The 22,751-nt window shown below is 40.1% G+C and overlaps 1 protein-coding gene across 1 annotated transcript in view; it reads right to left on the minus strand.

Moving 5' to 3' along the window:
* Window positions 1-9,010: 9,010 nt before the first annotated feature.
* Window positions 9,011-22,751, minus strand: part of LOC306948074 (mucin-5B) — a gene marked incomplete at both ends in the record, with an annotated part of 40,152 nt that continues 26,411 nt past the window's right edge. Inside the window, 20 exons of the mRNA XM_079537551.1 lie at window positions 9,011-9,185; window positions 9,707-9,830; window positions 10,422-10,461; window positions 11,139-11,267; window positions 12,443-12,538; window positions 13,447-13,569; window positions 14,148-14,188; window positions 14,987-15,091; window positions 15,818-15,995; window positions 16,064-16,095; window positions 16,463-16,584; window positions 16,733-16,802; window positions 17,307-17,485; window positions 18,331-18,523; window positions 19,021-19,204; window positions 19,616-19,866; window positions 20,129-20,306; window positions 20,639-20,880; window positions 21,590-21,682; window positions 22,503-22,658. Of these exons, the coding sequence (XP_079393677.1) occupies window positions 9,011-9,185; window positions 9,707-9,830; window positions 10,422-10,461; window positions 11,139-11,267; window positions 12,443-12,538; window positions 13,447-13,569; window positions 14,148-14,188; window positions 14,987-15,091; window positions 15,818-15,995; window positions 16,064-16,095; window positions 16,463-16,584; window positions 16,733-16,802; window positions 17,307-17,485; window positions 18,331-18,523; window positions 19,021-19,204; window positions 19,616-19,866; window positions 20,129-20,306; window positions 20,639-20,880; window positions 21,590-21,682; window positions 22,503-22,658 (2,711 nt within the window). The remainder of the gene's footprint in view (window positions 9,186-9,706; window positions 9,831-10,421; window positions 10,462-11,138; window positions 11,268-12,442; window positions 12,539-13,446; window positions 13,570-14,147; window positions 14,189-14,986; window positions 15,092-15,817; window positions 15,996-16,063; window positions 16,096-16,462; window positions 16,585-16,732; window positions 16,803-17,306; window positions 17,486-18,330; window positions 18,524-19,020; window positions 19,205-19,615; window positions 19,867-20,128; window positions 20,307-20,638; window positions 20,881-21,589; window positions 21,683-22,502; window positions 22,659-22,751) is intronic.

A 22,751-nucleotide genomic window follows, 5' to 3' on the forward strand; every position in this document is an offset into this window, starting at 1 on the left:
GAAAAAAAATACACCACCTATGAGGAAATCAGAAATTATGTCTAAAAGAATGAAGAAATATTTAAGAGTCATTTAGTATAGCTTTAATAATTGCAATAAAATTCTCATCATCCTGAACATTCTGACATTTAATTAAATGGAAGGCTTTTGAGTATTTTATCTTCAGGACTGATTTAAAAGTCATTTTTCTCTATGTTATCCTTACGTCCAAAACTAATTTCCGGTAAATGACAAACACATTTATCTGGGATTGACATATGGTTGGCCTCAACTCCCAGGTAACAGCGATAGAACAAGAGGGAATGGGCTCAAGTTGTACCAGGAGAGGTTTGAGTTACTTGTCAGGAAACATTCCTCAGAAAATATGGTGATGCAGTGGCAGAGGCTGCCCAGGGAGTGGAGTCAGCATCCTGGAGGTATTCAAGAACCGCGATGTAGCACTGAGGGGTGCACCTCAGTGGGCATGGTGGGGTGGGTTGACAGTTGAACTTGGTGATCTTGGATTCTTTTGAACCTTTATGATCTGATGATTCCATGGTTGAATTATGGATCTTTTCCTGAAAGTTTCACACCCGTGGTTGCAGTTTTCTCTCTCTCTCTATCAAAAACATGAGAATGCATCTTGGTACTATGAAGTGTAATATGAATTTTTAGCTTTTAATTGCTCTGCTGATTGTGTTGTTATAATTACGCTCTCTTGATATTGTAAAAGAAAGATCAAGACTGCGAGAATGAATGAAATAGCAATTTATAAAGTTTCATTTCTGGAATGTTGACAGTACCCATGGTACAATTTCAAAGCCAGAGCACAAATAATACTATGAATATAGCAATATAATAATCTAATCTAAGTCAAACAGTTTTAAAGAAAATCACTTCTGGAATTTTTTTTTCACCTTGACAATTTGTCTCGTTTAAAAATACTGCAGATGGTTCAGATGAAGGTTATTTTCTGAGACAGTGTTGCAAACCTTTTCTCAAAGAAAACTAAGATATGTGTAAAATCAGCTGAACAAACACCTCAGTTTGACTCTGCCTCCATGGAGAGGAAGAGCACTTGCTGCAGGCTGCAGAGAACCCACTCTGGAGGAGGAGATGCCTCCTTCCCTCACAGTAACTGCACAGCCTTGGTAGGGAGAAGGTTTGGGAAAGCAAACCGTGCTAGAGAGTGAGAGACATGGGGTGATCTTGAAATGGGAGTGCAGATGGGAGAGGAGGTGCAGGGGCCTTGAGTTGGCCCAAAGCTGACTTCAGATGTGAGGGTGAGGAGGGCTCCCCAGGACTATGCAGAGAGCTGGCCACCACAGCTGCGCTAAGGGAAGGACTCATTCTTCCTCAACGCAGCTGAAAGGGGACTTATTGAACTCAGCCTTTTAAAATCAGCTTAGCCCAAGGGCTTTGCAGTTCCTCTTCTAAGAGCAATCCTGTTGATTATTAGTTAGTTTACTAAATTCCAGCTCCATGGACTGGAAGCATCTGTTTCTGTTTTTTTGGTGGTGGTGGTGTTTGATTTTTTTTTTTTTTTTGTTGGTTTTTTTGCATAAGAAAGCCCTTTTTGCTTTAAAAACATTCCACTTCAGCAAATTGGGTAGCTGGGGATGCTGTCACACCATGTTTGTCACCTCACCACACTGCTTTCCATGTCAGCTCATACCAAATTCTAGACTCAAAGAGAGAAAGGGCTTTTCTCACTCTGCGATCCGGCTGGTGCAAGCATTAATTTCACTCTAAGGATTGTCCTGAGCCACTCTATCTCTCATGATGTGAACTGAACACATAATGAATTTTTATTTCCTTCAAGGCAACCTGTGCAGCTGAAGCACGACTTGCTAGTCCAGTTAGGATCCATTAACAACAAAGATTACATATTTCAGTGTTCACTCTGTTGTTTTCACTGTGGGAACAAGGAGAAACGGTTCTTAATTACTAATAATCTTTTGCATGCATTATTGACAGACTATTTTGTTCACATAGTTGGAGCCTGCAGTGGTTTACTTGTGCCGTGTACAAAAAATCTGTCTTTGCTGATAGTAATGAAAACTTTTTTACTTATTGTTTTGTTAGGAGAATCCTGCTGGTGTAAAGTAGCCTGCCCTATGAGAGAAATGAAAAACTAAAAATGTAGCTCACTTTTAATCCTGTAATACAATAATAATTAAAAGATAATAATCCTAAATTATCCCAGATTTATACACTAGAAGCTAGGAACAGAAACATCCTGAAGATATTGGGAAGGAGAATTTAAAGTGATTCAGTACCAGTGAGATGTAAGCATCTTGTGGAACTCCCAGTCTCTTTCACAGTGATGTATGTATTCATCAAACAAAATATTGACTTATTTCTTTAGGATTTTTGTAGAACAATTTTGCTGTCAAGTATGATGATACGCACTAGGTTGATCTATGTGGCATTAGCACTGATCTCTGCTCTGGTGACAGGACCCAAGGGAACAGCAAGGAGGGGACAGGGGATTGTCAGGTAGGGGTTAGAAAAATGTTCCGCACCAGAGAGCCAGTGGCATGGAAAAGGCTCCCTAGGGCAGTGCATGGCATGGCCATGAGCTGCTGGAGTTCAAGGACATTTGGACACTGCTCTAGACCTAGAGTTTGAATTTTCCATGGTCCTCTGTGGAGCCAGCAGTTAGACTCAAAGGTGCTTGAGGGTCCCTTCCAGCTTGGGACATCCTGTTGTAATACGACCCTATGATACTGATGTCTGGGATGCAAAGAACCTACTTTCACTGAGTCTTACTCTGAAGTGAAAAATCACCATCAATTGCAAGCCACTTAATTTGTTATTAATAAAAATGACAGGAAGTTGAGCATTCTCTCATGCACTGCTCTGAAAGCAAAATATGAGTGCTGGGAAAATATTTTTTTTCATTTTTTTCTCAGATGTTTTTCCACTCATTGATTTTGAAGGAGGAAAAGGTGAACTAATAGGCATAGCTCCTATTTCTGCCAGAAATCTTTGTACGACCAGTAATTGAATACCTAATTATCCAATTATACAAGTGTGCATGTAGGGTGAGAATGTGCCTGAAACCGCTTTTCATTTTAGGAAGGCTTAAAGGATCATTATTACAATACAGCATGAGCAGAACAACACGGATTATGAAAATGTCACCAAATTAACTACTTGTTGCTGGAAGTGTGCAGATGTCCAACCATGTTCACTTAACACTGGAAAACAACACCCACAGTGATGTGACAGAGCAGACCTGGTTCTCAGCAAATGGCCTCTAGATGTGCACTTCATCATACAGAGTGAGTGTAGAAGACTATAACAATTTTTTGAAGGGTTTCCCAAGTCTATTTATATAGGAAGGGCATGATGAATGTAGCAGCTCCTGAAAACTTTCCTGCGTAACAGTAAGAAAAAAATGAATTTACACTTATGCCACATTCCCAGAAAATCTTTTCCATGCCTAAGCCTAAAATGGCCGTATGTTAGAAAGCTAGAGAACACAGAAAATAAGAAGTGGAACTTGGAGACCTAGAATTAAGTTGGGGCACTTGGGGAAGTGAAGAGAAACAGATCTAAGGGAAAAGCCAATTCCATGCAATTAAGTAGCAGCATAGAGCAATGATTTGCTGGCATGGCTACATGGCACTGCAGTAGCCTTTTGTTTGTAGAACAATGCTCCCCGAGGGTCAGATTAAACTCTGGTTTTAAGCCAGAATTTTATGGTATAGCAGGAAATGGATTGATCACTACAGAAAAATGTCTGGATACACAAAGGTATGAGGACAAGAAGCTGTAAAGGAGTGGCAAGGGACTTGCCTCACAACTATCTTTGAATAGCAGGGTAGGGAGAGGTGCTGACACAGAAAAAAGACATTTCAGAGCGTGAACATTTCCTCAGTGATCTTTGGAAATTCAAGCCAAATGTAACTGACATATAAAACACATAGAAATGGCAACAAAGTCCTTGGCTGTCAAGTTATCCCAATTTTAATCTCCTTTTGATTTGCAGAAGTGATGCTAAGAGATACTGAAGTCATTCAAAATATGACTCTCTCTATAGCATGGGTGAGAATAAGGACAATTACTACAAACTACATTAAAATAAAACACACACAAAAAACATTTACATGACCGCTACAAACATCAAAGGTAAGTGAGATGAAGCCTACCTGAAAGAATGTACTGAATATGATGATACTGTTCTCGGTATCATTCTTGTTGGACATATGGGTGAAAGAATCATTCACTAAATGTCCTGAGGATGGTTGTGATATTCAAGGTAGGGCACACAGTTGTAAGAATTTGAGGTAAATTTCTGAGGCGCTTCTCAATAGAAATGTATATGTTGATGTATATATGCATCAGCTTCTTACATTGCTTTTAAGGATTCAGACAGTGTAGAGCTATACTTATCTTAAACTGCATATGAAGACAAGAGCTAGGTGAGAGCACTTCCAGGAGACAGCTGAGCTCATAGGAGAAGTGCATATTAATTGTGAGTAACTACACTGAAAGTTTACAGTGTCTCAGATGCATATTTATTTTGCCTGAAGGTAGATGAGATGAACTACAGTCTAGCTACCCTGTCTTACTTCTACCCAGTCATATCAGTAGGGAACTTCACTGGATTTGTTCCTCTGGAGGATCACAGTTAAATAATTTCCTTCCCAACCATTTTTTTTAAAAAAAATTATTTTTTTTTAAATTTTATATAATAATTTAAGATTATTTTTAAAACAGTCCTTCACAGAAAGCAAGCTTGGGTGAAGTGGGGCTATCTATAAACAGAACACTAAACTTAGATTTACAGGATGCCACCAGACAAAGTCCCTCAAATTAATTAATTAATTAATTAATTAATTAAAGCCAGTATCCTAGAGATGAAAAGTTTGTCTTCATAGCTAGGGAAACATGAAGTGCATAAGAAACTAAAACTTTGCAGCTTCCTGATCTAATCCACTTTTGACACAAAGCCAATTCACTGGGCAAACATCTGAGGGTGTTGCTTTACTAAGAGAGGAACTGATGTTGTCAAAGAATTAAACTGATGTGAGAATGGCCTTGTACAGGGTAAACTGATACTTAAAACTCATTGTTGCCCTGAAGATATTATATAGTCAGATCTTCTGAAGTATAAAAAGAAAGATTTTCACAAGTGATACCTTTGTTTTGGTGTGTTTGGAAAATTGTCACACTTCTTTCTTATAGACCATGTTTGGAATGCCTGACAGAAACAAGTGAGGCACCTTCAGATTCACAAATGAAATGGTATATACCAGTGCAAAAAGTTTATAAACTGAAGTGTTACAGTTGCATAAAAGAGGGCCCATTACCTTCATCCTTATCTGGGATCAGAAAGAAAATAAAAACAAGGCCAAGAGCACGCACTTGAGCACAGAATTCAGTAGAAGAGTCAGATACAAGTCTTGCCCAATGCTTGGCTGCCCCTTACTTGCAAGATGATCCACTGAACTTGCCATGCCACTTCTTTTTCTAGTTTGTTACTAATCAGGTTACTTTCCCAAGTCATACTTAGACAATTTTTTCATATTTACAGTACAAATTTCTCATTCTAATTTTTAAGCTATTGCATTGAAAGAAAATAGTTGCAGCATTCTTTTAAACAATCCTTTCTGCATTAGAAAGCATGTACAGTTTGTGGTCTTTGTTTTCAACCCAAGATTACAGATACTAGAATAGATTGATATTGATACAGCACACTGTAGATAAAACTAGTGGTCTGATGCTACAGGCAGGGGAGCCACTCAATAGAAAAGTCTGTAAAAGAACAGTGCCTCTACTCAAATAAATATTCAGAGCAGACAATTAGTTTTCTCGTCCTCTTTGCAAATTCCAAGAATTGTTAACAAAACACAAACAAAAAAATTAGCTAAACTATGTAAAAACAGGAATTCAGTTTTCCAAACCACCTAACCAGTAGGCAAATCAGAGTTCACATTGTAATGGCAATCTAGCACAGTTCACATCAGTGACATGATAATGTGTCTTTGGACTTGCTCAGCTGACACAAGGCAGTATCTCTGGCAAATATTTATTTTAGTAATATGGGGACAGTATACTTCCTGGTATTTTTTTTCTCAGAACCTCCCAGCAAGTGGGAGTAGTACCATCCTCTCATAATAAGAAAAGAAGAGCTACGAGCTAAAACCAGCTGAGCCCTGGTTTGACTGGCTCATCCAAAAGTAGTTCTCCTGAGTCTACCCTAGTAAAGTGGATGCCAACGCAAAGAATCCACACAGAACTGAAGAAACAGTACTTGGAGCAACGCCACTGATCTTTCTTGCATTATGCTGGAGAATGTCTGACTTGCAGACTGGAAGAGTTTCTCTGAGGCTACAAATGAGTGGTTGAACATGCACATATGAGAAATAGCTGCACAGTTTTTTCCTGGCAGAGCTGGCTGTAGTCGTATCTTGGTAAACTTGGTCATACCCCACAGGCCAAGTGGGGCTTTCAGGCAGATTTTTGTCCCTATATTTTCATGCATGTGGGGCAAGGGAGGGTGTTTGGCCCATTGACTGTCTCTGAGCTGAGGAACCTGAAAGGTTTTGTTAAATTGACTTCACCTTGTTGCCTACATCTTATCCAACTAGGACTCTATATCTGCTAACAGAGGATCCTGGCCACTGGCGCTGTAGACAGTACAGCACAGGCCAGGTAAATGCCAGACTGACTGAGTAAGTGAAGTACCAAGGATGGTTTGAAGAGAGAAGGGTTTCACATGTTCCTCTGTTTGAAAGCACACAGCAGGTGGGAATAAGCTGTTCTAGCTCTAAGCTAAAATAATTTCACTTGCCTTTCATTTGTCTAAAAAGCAAAATGCATGTCAAAAAAATGAACAGGAAAATAAGCCTTTCAGTCAATGGCATTCTCAGTTTTTGGATAAAGCCTCAGCACCAGTAAAATACACGGGAGAACGGACTTCTAAGTGCATCTGATAAGATTTTTTTTTGTTTCATGTCCTTCTCCCATCTGAAAATAAAGCAGAAATTGAAAGGGCTTCCACTAATATTCTAGCTGAGCAGTCCTATTGAGAATGATTGATTTCCAGGGCTTAAATGAGTTTGTATCTGAAGACTTTCAAGTCTGTTTGGTCTTCTGATGACAAAAAACATTCAAGGATGATTTCTTCCCCCTCAGAAAAAGATGGAAAGGAAGGAACCTTCCTCTTCCTTGCTGATGTTCTTTGCATTGCAAAAGCAGGCCTATGCTTGATTTGTATCAGTAAGAACATTATCTGGGCTAATGTGTAATTCATAACGTGCAAATTATGTGTTGCAAGCAAGTGCAACACATGCCTTCCAAGGGAGTTGCATTGCACTGATGTTTATCTGAATTATTTGAGGATTTCTATCATTTATACCCAAGCTGGTCCATTGACTATGACAGAAGTTGGGAATGGAAGGTTTACTTGCAATTTGTTACCAGCACAAACATCTTGCTGAATTTTTTTGCTGATGTTTACCAAAAATGCCTGCACTGTGTTATTCCCATTGCAATCCACTGTTCCCACTGCTATTATTAGGAACACCCAGCCTATCTTTCACTGTTTTTAAAGAAACAAAATAAAGACAAAGAATGAAATAGACCTCCTCTGACTTCAGCTGTCTCGCTCAGCTACAGTGGCTCTCAGTGCTGCAAAATGAGTGCCTTCCCTAAGGCTTCTAACACACCATTCTCAGGAGGAGAGAAATCATTCCAGAAAGAGGATGGAGAACTAGTTATTTAAAACCAGCTGTGCTGAATCCCACAGAAATAATGTGGGCTGCTCTGTTGCATCACTGTAACGATCAAATAAGCATGGACCTATCACATAGGGATGAAGAAAAAATTATATCATTCAATTCCTACACCTATTCAAAGTCAAGAATTCCAGTAGCTTTAAGATCGGTTAACACCATGATGAGACAGCATACTTGAAAATAACCTGACATCGATTACAATGATTTATTATGAAAAAGAATTAAATAAGAGATTACTTGGAGCTCAGTAGCTGCAGCATTTTAAAATGGTAAACTAAGAGTTAGTGCATTTGTTAGCTGCTGTGTTAGTTCAAAACTATGCCCTCCAAAACAGCTCCCAAACCCCTGCTCAGCAGGTTGTAGGTCAGTGTGCTCTTAAGTCCCAGTTCTTAGTCCTCTTTGAGGTCACAAAAAGCCCAAATTGCTCAAGCAGCTGAAACATCTGCCTTACCTGCACGCTCTGAAGGAATTGCTGAGCTATTTTGACCCCTGTCTAGATAAAATACTGTCACAAACACCCTGTCTCATGGAACGTGCTATCTGGGAGTAAATTGCTTGTACCACTAATCATAGTTGTGCAAGGAGCAGTGGATCAGAACATTGGCCTCTCACACCAGACGCACAGCTTGAACTTTGATGTTAGCTAATGATGAAAAAACAGCGAGAGGACGTGAATGTATTAATATTGTAGTGTACACTTAAAGCATGTTTTTACACTCCTGGTGTAGTATTTGCTGTGTAGAAGTTAAAAGGCACCTTGCTTTTCTGCAGTGACCTTGATTTTGTTGCCAAAGTAGGCCCAGGACCATGGGGGAGCAGATCACCAATGTGCCCCTGCACTGAGACCTGCATTTCCAACTGAACCACCCTTGTGGAAGTAATTAATGTTCCCCTTCTGAGGAAAATCAGTTGAAGCATCTCATCATGATTTTGTAATGTCCACTTTCTTCAGGCAGGACTTTTGAAAGGCATGAGCTTTCTTTGTAGTGCTTTGTGATAACCTTGGTTTATACAGCACTATGGGATTAAAGCCATTAGCTACCTTGCCCCTTTAGCAGCATCACTGAAACAAGAGAATGAGTTCCCTTTGAAATGCAGTTTATTCCACAGACATTTAGAGCAAAATCTTCAGCTTATTTCCATAACTGCATATAATATCAGAAAGAAAAGGCACAGGAGAGAAGTACCATCACTTGAAGGTTACTCACAGCTGTTTTCTAAACTACGCACTTGCTAGAGAAGCGTGAAACAGGAGCTGAAATGTATCCTTTAGTTTATGCTCATGTTCTCCTCTTTGGACACTTGGTTTCCACGCATCCACATTCATCCACGTGCACATATGTGAATTTGAGTGTCTTATGCTCAGAGCAAACCAGTTCCACCTTCTCTACGTGACTCTTTTTTTCATGGCAGCAAATGCATTTATGTTCCATTTCATTGTTCTCAAAGGAATACCTACAGAAATGAGATTTGCACATCAGTCTACCAGTTGTTTTTTTCCTAAAACAGTCTGTATTTCCCACTCTGAACAGAAGTGCTTCTAATGAGCAAAGGAACAAAATTTACTATTTATTTTTATGCTTATACATAACAAGCTTTCCCCAGGATACTACTAGCCATGCAGGGCCAGATCCTCTGAAATCAGGGAGGAAAATACCAAAAACTTGGGGGATTTGAGGTTTACACACATTGTGGCAACATTTGAACAATTCATGCAGATGAGACCAAAGAACAGGAAAAAACTCCATCAAAGCCCAGAGCCATGAAAAAAAAATGAGTAAGGACAGGAAATTAATAAATTAAATGGTCCCTTTTTAGAGGGGCCTATTTTCGTGACTAAGATAAAGGCACTGCTGTCGCACCAAGGACATTTTATCACGTTGCTAACAGCTGCTGCTCTGCACACCCAGTTTCCCAACCAGGAAACTTCTTTAAACAAGAAGCCAGGAAGACACAGAAAAAGGTTTCCTACTTACACAGAATAGGTACTGCACGTCCCTTCGCAGAAGGGCACTGGGACTGGAGCAGCAGACTTACAGTGCTTGTGAACAATGTACTGCTCTTTCATGCTGCGTTTGCATTTATGTGGCAAGTCAATACCTGTGGGGGAAAACATTGCTGTTAGACCAGTGGGCTAAAAGAAATTTGGAAAGACATCTGCTGGGAAGCCAAGGGCAGATCATTCTACTAAAATGTCTTGTAGTTTAAATGCAAAACATAACAGAACAAAATGCAACACGCAACACACACACACAAAAACAAAAAACAACACAAGAAACGACAGAATACAAAGAAGCACCAATTCAACAAAGCAATTCCCCATTTGTCTAGACACTTCTCTGGTGACTGGCTCAAATAAAGACTTATGATGAAGTTCATGTAAGGTGCTGCTGAACGGAGACAAGGAGACATGAAGTGTTCTGTTAGCTAGTTAGTTAGTTTGTATTATAACTACTATAAGTGATGCCTGTTAACATTTATTCTATGACCACCTCTAGTTTTAGGGTGGATGCTATGGTGTTCTCATTGCAAGAGCAAAGTAAGCTTTGAGCCTCAACTATGAGGCTCTGCTGATAAATGAACAGCCTTCCATTCTATGGAAAGTGCAAGCTCTCAGTGCATGCAGAGGGCTACAAGCAGTGGAGAACCTAGCCATATTTGAGTAGGGAATCAGTGATTTAACATACTCACAAGTCTTGCAACAGCCATCTGAAGTCACATCAACAGTCCCCTGTATTGAAAGCAAACCAGAGAAGTTCGGATACTCAAGTCTAGCTTGCACATCTTGTTAAGCAGCTGGTAGAAACAAGGGGAGTTCAAAAAGATGCCCTCATCCTTAACCAACACACCAACTCCTCATTACACCCATTTGTGTACTGTGTACCAGTTTTATGGAGAACAGCTTTAAAAAAAAAAAAAAAAAATCCATCAGGGAGTATCTTTTCTTTAAATCTACTCTCAAGCCAGGTGGGATGTTCTGTAACACATACCTGACTTTACCTAGGTTCTGTTGAAGCCAGCACAAAAGAGGCAAATTCAAAGCCAAAGAATGACACCTGCCTCTGAAATTGAACAGCTTGACTTACACAAAACCTACCCCAAAGGTAATTCAAGTCAGTGGCTGTCAGTTGATGAAAAATCCTGCTTTGTCATTGTCCCATGACTCTCCTCTTTCAAGTTCTAGTGCTTTACTTCACAAAAAGTGTGTGCACTGCTCACAGATACTTTTGTTATGCTTCCTAGGACAGTTCATCCAGAGTTGAAAAAGCACATTTCCTTTGAATAGGATGATTGACTCAGAAAGGTCAAGAAAAAGTGAAGTGACCCATTCAAAAGAGTAAAGAAATCTCCCAGAGCAATGGCATGGCTCATTTCAAGAGGCTTTTTTCCTAGTTCTAAAATACTTACTGGGACACAGTTTGATTCTTCAAATGGTAGGCAGACCTTTACTGTACTAGTCAAGGAGAACTGGCCCCCTGATTCGGTGCATGTGTACTGAGTACAGTTATCATATGGTGCTTTATAACTCTTTCCAACCTGAAAAACAACAGGAAGAATAAATAAGTCATAACATAGTATGACAATACAAGCAGAATAATGCAATAGTAATACAGCCCCTGGCAGAAGGGCTGGGATGTTCAAATCAATCTGATAGTGCTGAGATGCTGATTTCACATCTACCAAGCTCATTCACTACCAGCCTCCACAAAATCCCTTTTCTGGTCACTTACATGGAAAGGAGCACAAACTGGTGGCAGAATAAATATGGGGGTATGAACAGAAATGCTAAGAGATACCATGATGTATATCTGGTAATATGGATTGAATGAAATATAAACAAAAGTAATTCTACAGGATTTCAGACGGTTCTTAATAGATGGAAGAAAAGCAAATCGTTTGAAAGAGGAAAACAATCTTCATGATAGAGGTTAATGGATAAAACCTCCTCATGGTAACCACCTTTTAAGTGGAAGCATAAAAATTCTATATTGGCACAAGAGAAGCCAATTGCAACATAAATTTTCAAGGAAGGAAAGGATGAAACAGAAAAGATGCAGAGCTCAAGAGCTACCAGAGGAGAAATATCACATAAAACAATAGCCACTGGGTGAGACAGTGTCATTAACTGTTCACAGCAATAGCAGGAGGTAATAAAAGCAGCCAGCCAGCCTGAGGCTCAGCTCACATCTACGCAACACTAAGCTGAGAAGACCTAGTGTATTACCTGGCTGTGTTACTGAGGTGCACTACATACCCTATAGCAGCTGTAACACTTTCAATTCCTGCCCAGCAAATTTGTAACAAGTGTTAGTACAGTTATATGGCTTGCTCAAACTATTCAGCCCTGTATCTTCAGGGCAAGATAATGACTCTGTTTCCAGTACTGGAGCAATATAATGTGAAGCCAGCTCACTTATCTCTGCAGTATTACACAATGTCACCACCCCCTACAAATTCCTTCTCTCTGCTGCATGCCAGGAAGAGGGAGTGACATGATTTCCTTTCCCGACAGAGATAAATTATTTTCGAAACAGCAGTGTCTGCAAGATGCTCACAGCAAAGAGAGCAGTCATATAAACTCTGATGTATACTTTGCAAATACAGATAATTTCTAATCTCTGAAAGGTCTTTGCAGCCTCAAAATGTATGGCACTACTTCTAAAAGCATTGAAGTCAATTCAGCTTGGCATGCAAAGCAAGGGAGCGCTCACCTCAATGGTCACACTGCCAAATGGAAAGTTTGCCACACAAGCCACTTGCTGACACTGGCTGCAGCACTGACCTTCCTTTTCCACGTAGCGGAAACCCTGTGGGAATAAGGCCACCATTTAGCTGCACTACCTTGTTCATGAAACACCTCTGGATCAAAGCCACACTGGAGATAGCAGGGGAAATGAGCCCACCTCTGTTTTCCTTTAGAAAGCTGTTGGAACCACTTTAAGCCTGACAACTAAAGCTGGCAATTTCTTTCCAGTTTTTAATAGTGACCTTTGGGGTGCTTCACTTACTGTGTAGACCCTGCTTTAAGCTACTCTTCTTTTTGCTAACACACAAGTTGCAATAAATTAATTCATCATAAGATTATTTGCAAAGTCTACCACCAGTGCTTGATATGATATGATTATTCACCAGGGTCGTCACTGTCAAACACATGAAGATCATGATTCAGTTATTTCCTTCCCTGTGCTTTAGGTATCCATCAGTCTTTTCATGGGTGCTGCTGGCTTCAAGATGAAGGATAATGGTTTTATCAATTTTTTAGGATGGGTAGAGAGCCTAGCCTTATCTGGATGAGAAAGAGAAGGAACCATTCTTTGCTTATGTTCAGAAATAGACTGAGCAGTTTTTGTTCAGACTCTCAACTCATGAGTACTGAGTAGTGTCTGGAAACACATAAACAGCCATGTGGTTTCTCAGTGATCTTAATTTTTGAGCCGAAAACAACACCAACAGAATGGCATAAACATCATCTTTCAGCAGTAAGACTTCTCCTTAGTAGCTCTGCAGCCATTCATCTTCAAGGCATCCCTCCTTGGGTAATTTCTTCTGTTTGCTAGAGCAAAAATGGCCAGCACTGTAAAAAGGACTTTACAAAACTTGAACAGAAGATTATATCCTGCTACCCTTCAGCAAGACAGCACTTGTACTGCCCCAGATTTACAGTACTCTCTCTCAACAGCCATTGTTGGTGGTGGGGACTGCGTGCAGCACTGACCTGCTGGCAGGTGGTTTGGCATTTCACTGGGATGCATTGGATGCGGTTGGTTTGCGTCACAGCATCCTGCTCATCCGTGCACACACAGTCTTCACAAGAGCTTTTTGGCACCACTGCTCCAGGCTGAAAAGATAAAGGAAATCAGAGAGAAAACAGGCAATGGCAAGAAATTGGTGGGTGTGAAGAAACATACATCCCCCGGACTATTGAAAAATAATGATCATACTCAGTATTTATTTTTGGCAGAACTTCCTGGAAAGAATGTCTCAGATCTTTAATTGTGAAACTGACGCTGTCGATATCACAAGTTTTGCATGAGGTTGACACACCCAAGTGCACTGAACATATTGTGTGAGTTGTTACATTATCTCATAAACTCCATACTTCATTTTTTCTTCAGTTTGATCTATCTATTAATCTCACAGCATCTAATAAGCTTTTAAATTTGTGTTCCATCACAATTCTGACTTGTACTCTCTAAAACCTAAGGATCTCTAATTATTTTGATTTCTAATGAAGCTACTAATCTCTAGGATTACCTATTCATTAATATTTCCAGTAACACATAAGGTTAGTGGCAGGAAACAGTTATGGACCACTTTAATCTTGTTTCTTACGTGATTGTTGACAATAACAAGTTCATAAAATTCTGATTCAGGCTGCATTAACCCGTGGAAAGAAGTATCTGGAAGAAGACCTACCTTAAATTCAACTCCTTCAGAAACACATACACCTTTTGGTACTGTAAGAAAAAGAAAATGAAAAGGATGTGCTAGGAATGATATTACCATTATAGTACTCAGCTCTGAATTCTTAGTGTTTTAGAGAAGACAGAGAGTAGAATTGGGTTTATTTGCTAAGCTTCCATAGCTTGCACAATGGAAGGAAAAGCACAGCTAGTACACATTGCTAACGGTCATTCTGAAACCCATGGGCAACATCTGCTCAAATGTTATGCATTCTATCCTGGTATTTTCCATATGGGAAAACTAATTTACTTCACCTAGTTTTACCCGTACTTGAAATTAGATGAGCTTTTCTTTATTGTTAGCCACCTTGCTAGTTACTATGTAAATGAGAAGCTGGGTGAGGTATGCAATTCCAGAAACAAGATTTGGCAGCGGAACTTCTAGATATCTTCACTGTAATACAAATTCAGTATTTGATCAATCACACACTGATATTTCATTGAATATTATCTACAGAAAACTTACAGCACTTATTCTTGTTCCACAAAATGCACCAGGGAGGGACTCATTTAGAAAAACTGAAATAGTTAAAGGAATTAAAAATCATAGTATCATAGAATCCTAGAATGGCTTGGGTTGGAAGGAACTTCAAAGATCACGCAGTTCCAACCCGCTCCCGTGGGCAGGGCTGCTGATCACCAGATCAGGCTGTCCAGGGCCTCATCCAGCCTGGCCCCAAGTGCCTCCAGGGATGTGGCATCCACAGCTTCTCTGGGCAGCATGTGCCTGGGCCTAACCGCCCTCTCAGTGTAAGACTTCAAAGGAGCATGTTAGGGAAACATGGTACTTACTACAGGAGAAGATAGGGCAACAACCATCCTCAGATATAGCTACCACTGGCTGGAAACCTAAGTCGCACGCTGTTTTGTTGATAATGCAAGTTTTTATATCACATTCTGCAATGGACAAATGGAGATAAAGTAAATCAGATCATCCTGTCCAGCTGTTTTACTCACAGCCTAAGGCTCAAACATCCAGAAAATAGATTATTCTCAAACCAAACATCTTTTGAGGTTGGGTTTTGTTCAGATTAAGTTTCTTGAAGCTTGGCCTGCTGCAAAGCTCTTTTTCTTACTGTAAAGCATATAGTTCTAGCCCATGTTTCCTCTACTGGATGTCATCTCTAACAAAATATACATGCTCATCAGAGAAAAAGTGAAATGACAGAGATAAGTGTTGGGTTAAAAGCAAATGAGTTAGAGTGGAAAAAATGAAGAGGTAGTGGTTGAGGGCCAGAGACATAGAAGTAGGGAGATGCAAGGCAGAGCACTCTGCTCTGAGCAGTGCCCACCGGACATCCAAAGGAGCCCAATGAATCTTTGTTCGGGGATATGAAGGAATAAGGAAGATGAAAACATCCCAATGCTGCCAGGATAACCTTGCCCTGCAGTGTCCTATGGACGTTAGGAATAAATATCTGGGGCCTGAGTAGACTATGAGGAGAAGATGCCTAGTAGGTCATAGCAGTAGTTTAGAATACAAATTGAATTAGAGGAGGACTTTTTTGACAGCAAGAATAAATTACTACTCCAGTGTGCTTGTTTGAATCTGCTAGCTGTTGGGTCACCATGAGGCAAATGATGCTACTTGATGACATGATGGCACATGAATCAGTGACTTACCACAGACTGTCTCTGTGCAGCATGGATCATCCAGACGTGGTTTTATTTTACGTACAAAGCCCTCTTTAGTGCAGTTGATTGGTGGGGATTTAGCACAAGGGCGGGGGAAGCAAGAGATATTGAAGGTCTCTTCATCACAAGTACAGTATTGACAGTCATGCTCCCAAGCCTCCCTAGGCTGTAAAAACAGTAGAGGTAGTCATTAGAAGACAAAAACTAGAAGCATTAGATTAATGGATGCCTTACCTGTTTCACCGATCCATCTTGTGCAGTGCAACCTACAAAACAAATTAGATTCCATTAGTGATAACTGAACTGGGGAAAACAGCAGAAGCAGCAGGACAGAAATAGGAGGCTCTTGAAATCTGAGAAACAGACACAAACAGAAAGATAAAGTGTGAAAATTCACAGGTTATGTAGCCAAAATATCTTATATTAGCTTAATAGTTTAAATATGCCTATCTTTGATCTTGCAAAAGTTTCACTTTATATGCAAAAGTAGGAGGAAACTGTCAATCAGAAGCATTTCCAGCCTACCTAGAAAGGGCCCTTCATTTTCTCTGTACCCAGAACATCTCCCTTATGTGCACTTCTACATGGGGCCTTATCATCCCACCTTATCCCAATTTTTACATTATTTCTTACCGCAGACAGAAACACAGATGCCATCATGTTCATTCAGCAGAATATTTCCATCAGGGCAGTAACATCCCTCAACAAACACTGGTGTGTTGTTTTGTGAGGGGAGGGTGTCCATAACAACTTCTCTGCACAATTAGAATACAAACAGAAACGAATGAGAGGCAGAAACGTGCACTAGGGACAAGCAGACACCTAAAACCCAGGGGAATGTTATCTTTGAGCCTTCCTTGGGACTCCTCAAGTTATGAGCCTTTGCCATAGGAAATGACTCACCTGCTGAAGCAAGTGTTTCTTTTTGCTTCCCCACATGGCTTGTAGACCTGATCCCGAGCACAGGTGGCCTCTGTAGAGCATCACAACACAGGAATTAGAAAGCGCAGGACCACTTGTACCCTTCAGTGCATGATGGACAAGCAGCCAACACAGCCCAAGCTCCTGCCCAGCAAGGGGTCCCTGCATCTTCAGCAAGAGGAACTTCATACGTTCCGCAAGTGCTTGCAGCAGTACCAGCAGTGCTTAACCAGAATCAAAGGCCCCTGCGCAGGCAGTGAGAAGAGAAGCTATGCATTGCCATCTAGTGATGAAGTTGTAGCTAACACAAAGGGGAGAAAAGTGAGAAATGTCCCAACCCACTCTGCAAGCTTCTCAGAAGAGCCCATGGACCTGCTTCCCACTTGTTTTGCACTATTTCTAGACTGCAATTTTTTTTTTTTTTTTAAATTTGTTCCCATTTTTCTTAGGTCCTGAGCAGCTAAAGAAGTATTGATGCAGAGGAATAGAAATGCGTGAGTACATTATGAAAAAGCTGATCAGAGCCACTTCTGCAGCAGGTGTTTGCCAGGCTTACCGCACTGCCCCCTCGTCTGCCCCCTCCAGTCCACACAGACCCCGTGGAGCCCACACAAGGCTGCATATGTCTGCATGCTCTGACACTCAGTGCTGGGGTGCTGCTGTGAGCACCTGCTGGCTACACATGCCTCATAGTAGGGGTGCGGGGGGACCACATGGTGGCACTCAGTCAGGTTCCTTTGCAAAGGAAGGAAACAAGGAAACAGAGCATTTTACTTCCTTGGGCTACTTGGGTTAGAATTCAACTCACAGCTGAACCGATCCCCACTCAGAGAAAGCATCAAGGCAAAAGTACAAAGAGAAGTTGCTGTGATTGGCAGTACACCCACTGAGTGTATTGGGGTGCTGGCACAGGCTGTCCAGGGAAGTGGTGGATCATCATCCCTGGAGGAGTTCAAGAACTGTGGAGATGTGGCACTGAGGGACGTGGCCCAGTGAGCAATGTTGGCAGTAGGTAGATGGTTGGAACTGATGATCTTAGAGATCATTTCCAAACTTAATGATTCTATGATTCAATTAAGAATGAGCTTTACCTCCCATTCTTTACAATGCTTTGAAACAAAGCAATTTTACATTGGAATGACATGTGCAAAGACAAGGCTTCTGAGCAGTTCATGTCTGTAATTTTATACATTGACATTGTATCAACATGGTTTGCAATCATATTTTAAACAACATTATTTAAAAAACAGACATACACATTTGCTTGCTATATTCTGACTGTATTCTTTTTCATCCACAGCATTCAGACAGGTGCTGAGTGATTGCTGGTTTCTGCTAAACTTATCAAGAAACCACAGGCAGAGGGAGCACACACAGTTAAGGGAGGTCTGATGCTGCTGCAGCTGAATAACACCTGCCAAACTTGGGAACATTCTTACATCAGTTCACTGCTCAGTTTTGGAAGGTATGCTAGAGCTCATATTTTTACTGTGTCGTATAAGCAACTCACCCAAGTAATATAGTTAAGCACAAAATTGTCTTGTGGACTTATTATTTGGCCTCCGTGGAAGTTATCTTACCAGATGACTTTACACAGCTCAGAAGGCTCACAGTGCTGATAATTTTCAATCTTAGCTGGTTCTGAGATGCCTGGGTTACAGTATCTGTTGGTAGAAACGGGGACTTTCCAATCCAAAGCCATCTCTTTGAAGGACTCGATGACTTCACCATTCCTCTTTCTAGCATCATCAGACTTCTGGTTGGTACATGTACCTGGTTGCAAAATATAAACAAAGAGACAATTCAGGGCTGTTTGATACTGATAAAGCTGTTTTTACATAACAGAGCAATACCTGGTGGGAAGTTCTTGTGGGAAAGAAATGACACACAGAATCCTGAATGGGCTCAAAAGAGCTTTGTAGAAGGCTAGAGGGAATAGTTTGCCATGAAGTTCAGAGCTAAGGTGTTGCCTAGTGCATTTCTCTGGATGGCTAAAGCAACTGAGATGGCTCTGACTTGTTGAAGACCCTACATAAAGAGTAGGTATGATCAAAAGTAAGAGCTTAGAAAGAGCTTGTCTCCAGCAAATGTATAGAGTGGAAGGAAGTGGCTCAAAACATTATCTTCTGAGAGTGTCTTCCTATCAAAAAGAGATACATTTGTTAAGATTTCTGTAACATAGCAATCATTGAAGTTGCAAGAATTTGGAAATGAGAAAGAAGGAGGAAAAATTACTGTGTTCTTTACTGTCAGCTGATGAGCACACTCACCACACAGTCCCATGGTATTATTATAATACTTTCCAAAAGGCAGTTTTATGTAAAATGCAAGTCGACTGTAAGAGACATAAACTTCTAACTCAGGTATTTCAACAATAATGTAAAGGCCAGAACTGGTTATCCTGATTCCATTCTTGGAGATGTCTGGAACAACTTTCTTATCATTAAACAAAACCTAAAAAGAAGAGAAACAAAAGGTCTTTATGGACATTTTTCTGTTCAATAGTATATACAATTCATGTAACTCAGAAGAGCTACTTCTCAGCTCTCAGGTACACAAAATGAAATCTGAAAAAGGCAGTCATTTAGACAGTTCCTGATTATTCCTTTTTAATATGCTGTAATTTACACCTAAATACTTATGTTAAGAAAAAAACACCATAAATTGTGTGACAATTTCAAGCTTTTGGAATATACTAAGTTTTGCTGATACAGAGAAAAAAGAAAGAACAAGGAAGCAATGTAACTGCATTTCCCACAGTTCTATTTTTCTCAAGCTTCATCCTTTGACATGGCAAGACATTTGGCAGTAGAGTAATGTAACTACAGCAAAGTAATGAGAGCTCATTTTAACAAAATACTTTACCAAGTTTGTTTCTTTTCCATGTTCCTTTGCTTGTGTCAGAATAACAAGAGAATTGGAGTGAAAAATGAGTAGGGACATTGAACAAATTGCTCCCTCGGTGGCACCACAGTAGTAGTTATCTATGTGAATCCAGAACTTTTGAGAGCTGGGCTGAATTAACTCCACGAGGACATACGTGCAGTTTTCTTTGAAGTGATAATATGTTCCATCAAAAGTCACATAATGCTCATTTCCCCACCCACTGCAAATACCTGGAAGACACACTTCAAGTTTAGTTTCTCAGCCTCAAGCTGGTTTTAATTCTTTTAATCTTTTTCAGTGAGATCTGAAAATACTAGTTTGGTGAAGAAAAGCTAACTTGGCAAACACATTTTTATCTGCTCTTAATGCCTAATGTTTTATGTGGGAATTCTGCTCTATTTCACCTTACTGAATCAATACAAACATAATACAAATGTTGTCCACAAAGATTCATAGCAAAAATTTCACAAATTCACTTGCCACAGTACTTACACTGGCACTCAAAGACTTCACAGCAACCAGCTTCATCACGGTGTTTCATGAATGGGAAACCACTGACACAGAGTTTCAGCTGCTGAGGAGGACAAGTGATGCTGGACAGTTTAATATTATTTTCTTCTCCCAGGCAAGTGGCAATCTGGCAGTTTCCAAAGTTCCATGATTCATTGAACTATTGACAGATTGAAAGAGATGGAGAAGAACATAGCAAAGTAATGTAACAAACGTATGTACCAACCACACTCCACTCAGATCCCTATCTGGTATGGCATTATTTACTATCTAGTGTCTGTAACCCAGAAAATATGACGTATGTAGCTATCAATGCAGCTATGATATCTTCTTCTGTTCTACATTTTGTGCACGTCTCAGGAATAAGGTCTTGACTGCTTCTGCAGGTGTGACATGACTAGATGTGGTTTCCTAGCTATTCTTCAGCTCAGGTAACTCTGCCTGCCTACAATGCTCTAGCTAAAGAACTATATCTTCATTCAAGTCTCTCACCTTTCTAGGAGGAATGAGCCCAAGACAGTCGCTCACAGGAACCAACGTGGTAGCAGGAATTAGGCTTGTTGCATTGGGAGCAGCTGTTGGTGGACAGGCTTCAGAGTTTGGTTCACAGGTCTCAAGGGCCTCAGTTTGAGCAACTTTACACTCTGCCCAGATTAATTCAATCTGGCACGATGCATTGCAAATGGAGTAAGCACAATGACCTGATATATTCATTGGCAGAGAAACATTTTCTCCTGGAAGGCCAAAACCAAACAGTTAGTACTGAATTTCCCCTGGAACTGGTAAATGTTTGCTGTGAACTCTCAAGGACTATGCATCATAGATCAGACACATACTCAGCCCTGCATGGAAGTAACTGGGTCTGCCTGCACCATACATTCAGTGTGTCTGCCTGCTGATTGTTGAATCTAATGACTGAATCAGGTCTCAATTCATCTAAATGAAAAGTGCTCAGGGAGAGAGAGCTACAGGTGGCAAATCTGCATTTCGTCAGCTCATCCGTAAGTACACTGGAGAGAATTGATTTTGAGTCCAAAAGAAGAGAAAACTGAGTGTATCACTGAGTGCTTCACAAAGACCATGATATACATGTTCAGGAGCTACTAAGAGATAAAAAGAAAAGCCTTCTCTCCTATAACTTTGGAATAGGAATGTGGATTACAAAACTGTGTTACGTTATGGGATTCAGGGGTTGTGCTGCATTACACTAAAGTTAACATCTAATATAAGCTTTCTTATACCGGGGATATACAAACCAGGACTATGTTACAGGATGCAGGTGAAAAGCAGTTTTGGAGGTGTTAGTTACAGTTCAGAGATGTAACAACTTCTGGTAATGTGTAATTGCAGCAGTCTGAATCATCACTTGCTGGAGCACATTTATCTAACAGTACATCTTCCCACATCAGTGGTGCAGAAAAAGTAAATAGCTTGGTTTCTCACCCATTTGTATCAATTGTCCATTGTCAGTGCAGAAACAGGGAGTGGCTACTGTTGATAACGGTGGTGTGGATGTTACAGGTTGCATAAGTTGTTCTGCAGAAAATTAAACCAGTTAATATCCAAAGCTTCTGCTACTCTATCTATATTATATATATCTATATTCAAGCTCGATGACATCTATCACATTCTCTACATTTACAAGAAGAGGAACAAAGTCATTATTACATGCCACCACATTCTGTACAGGTTCATTGCTGTACACACTCCTCCAGGTGTGTGCATCAGGTATTTTTATACAGAAGAGAGCAAGTCCCCCTTACACTGTCTCTTATTTTATTCCCAACTAAGGTCTTCTTGTCTTTCTAATCCCATAGGACTTCTCCTGATCTTGGAGAGGTGACTTCCAGTGGCAAGCCATTTTATTCTGTAAAGGCTAGTTGTAAAGAATTTGTTGATTTAAATACAGATGGGTCATTTAGAAATTTAATGAGGCCACCCTATACTCTGCTTTAAATAGCCTCTCCTTTCCTAGCTTTCCTAGCTATTACAGCATTATATGTCTTATTCCAGCTGTTACCAAATGTAGTAAACAGGAAACAAATAAGCTTACCATCAAGTCTTCAGTTCATCCACTCACTTGAATGGAGAAGATGTTAGTTTTGATTGCTTTATTTTGTACAATTAGCTACCAAAGGACATATTTTTAAATCACTGATTTTTTTTTCCTATAATCATGGCACAGCTTCATCTTTTCTTTTGATCTTTTTCCTGCAGCTTCTATTTTATGAAGAGATTAAACCACAAGGTAGCTTTATTTTCTTGTAGCCATGTTGAAAAATGGCTAAAACTATGCGATCTTTACATTGACCATAAGGATTTCAAAAATTACACAAAATTACAGACTTGATAGTACCTTGTGCTGGTGCGAATGGTGTACTGCAAGGAATGAATGTTTTAATGATCACTCCATTAGGGCCACAGAAAGCGTTACCACACTTAGTCCCATCGGTCTGGCTGTATATAGTTTCATTTAATGAGTAGGTCTTCCCATTGTAGCAACAAAGGCAATCTGAGGCAATAAAAGAGTAAATACCATGGTACCAGAGAACACTGCCTCATAATATAAATATAAATGAGAAGAAAATCAAACTCTGGATTTACA

The sequence above is a fragment of the Tetrao urogallus genome (assembly GCF_951394365.1).
Source record: "Tetrao urogallus genome assembly, chromosome: 6".
Taxonomy (NCBI): Eukaryota; Metazoa; Chordata; class Aves; order Galliformes; family Phasianidae; genus Tetrao; species Tetrao urogallus.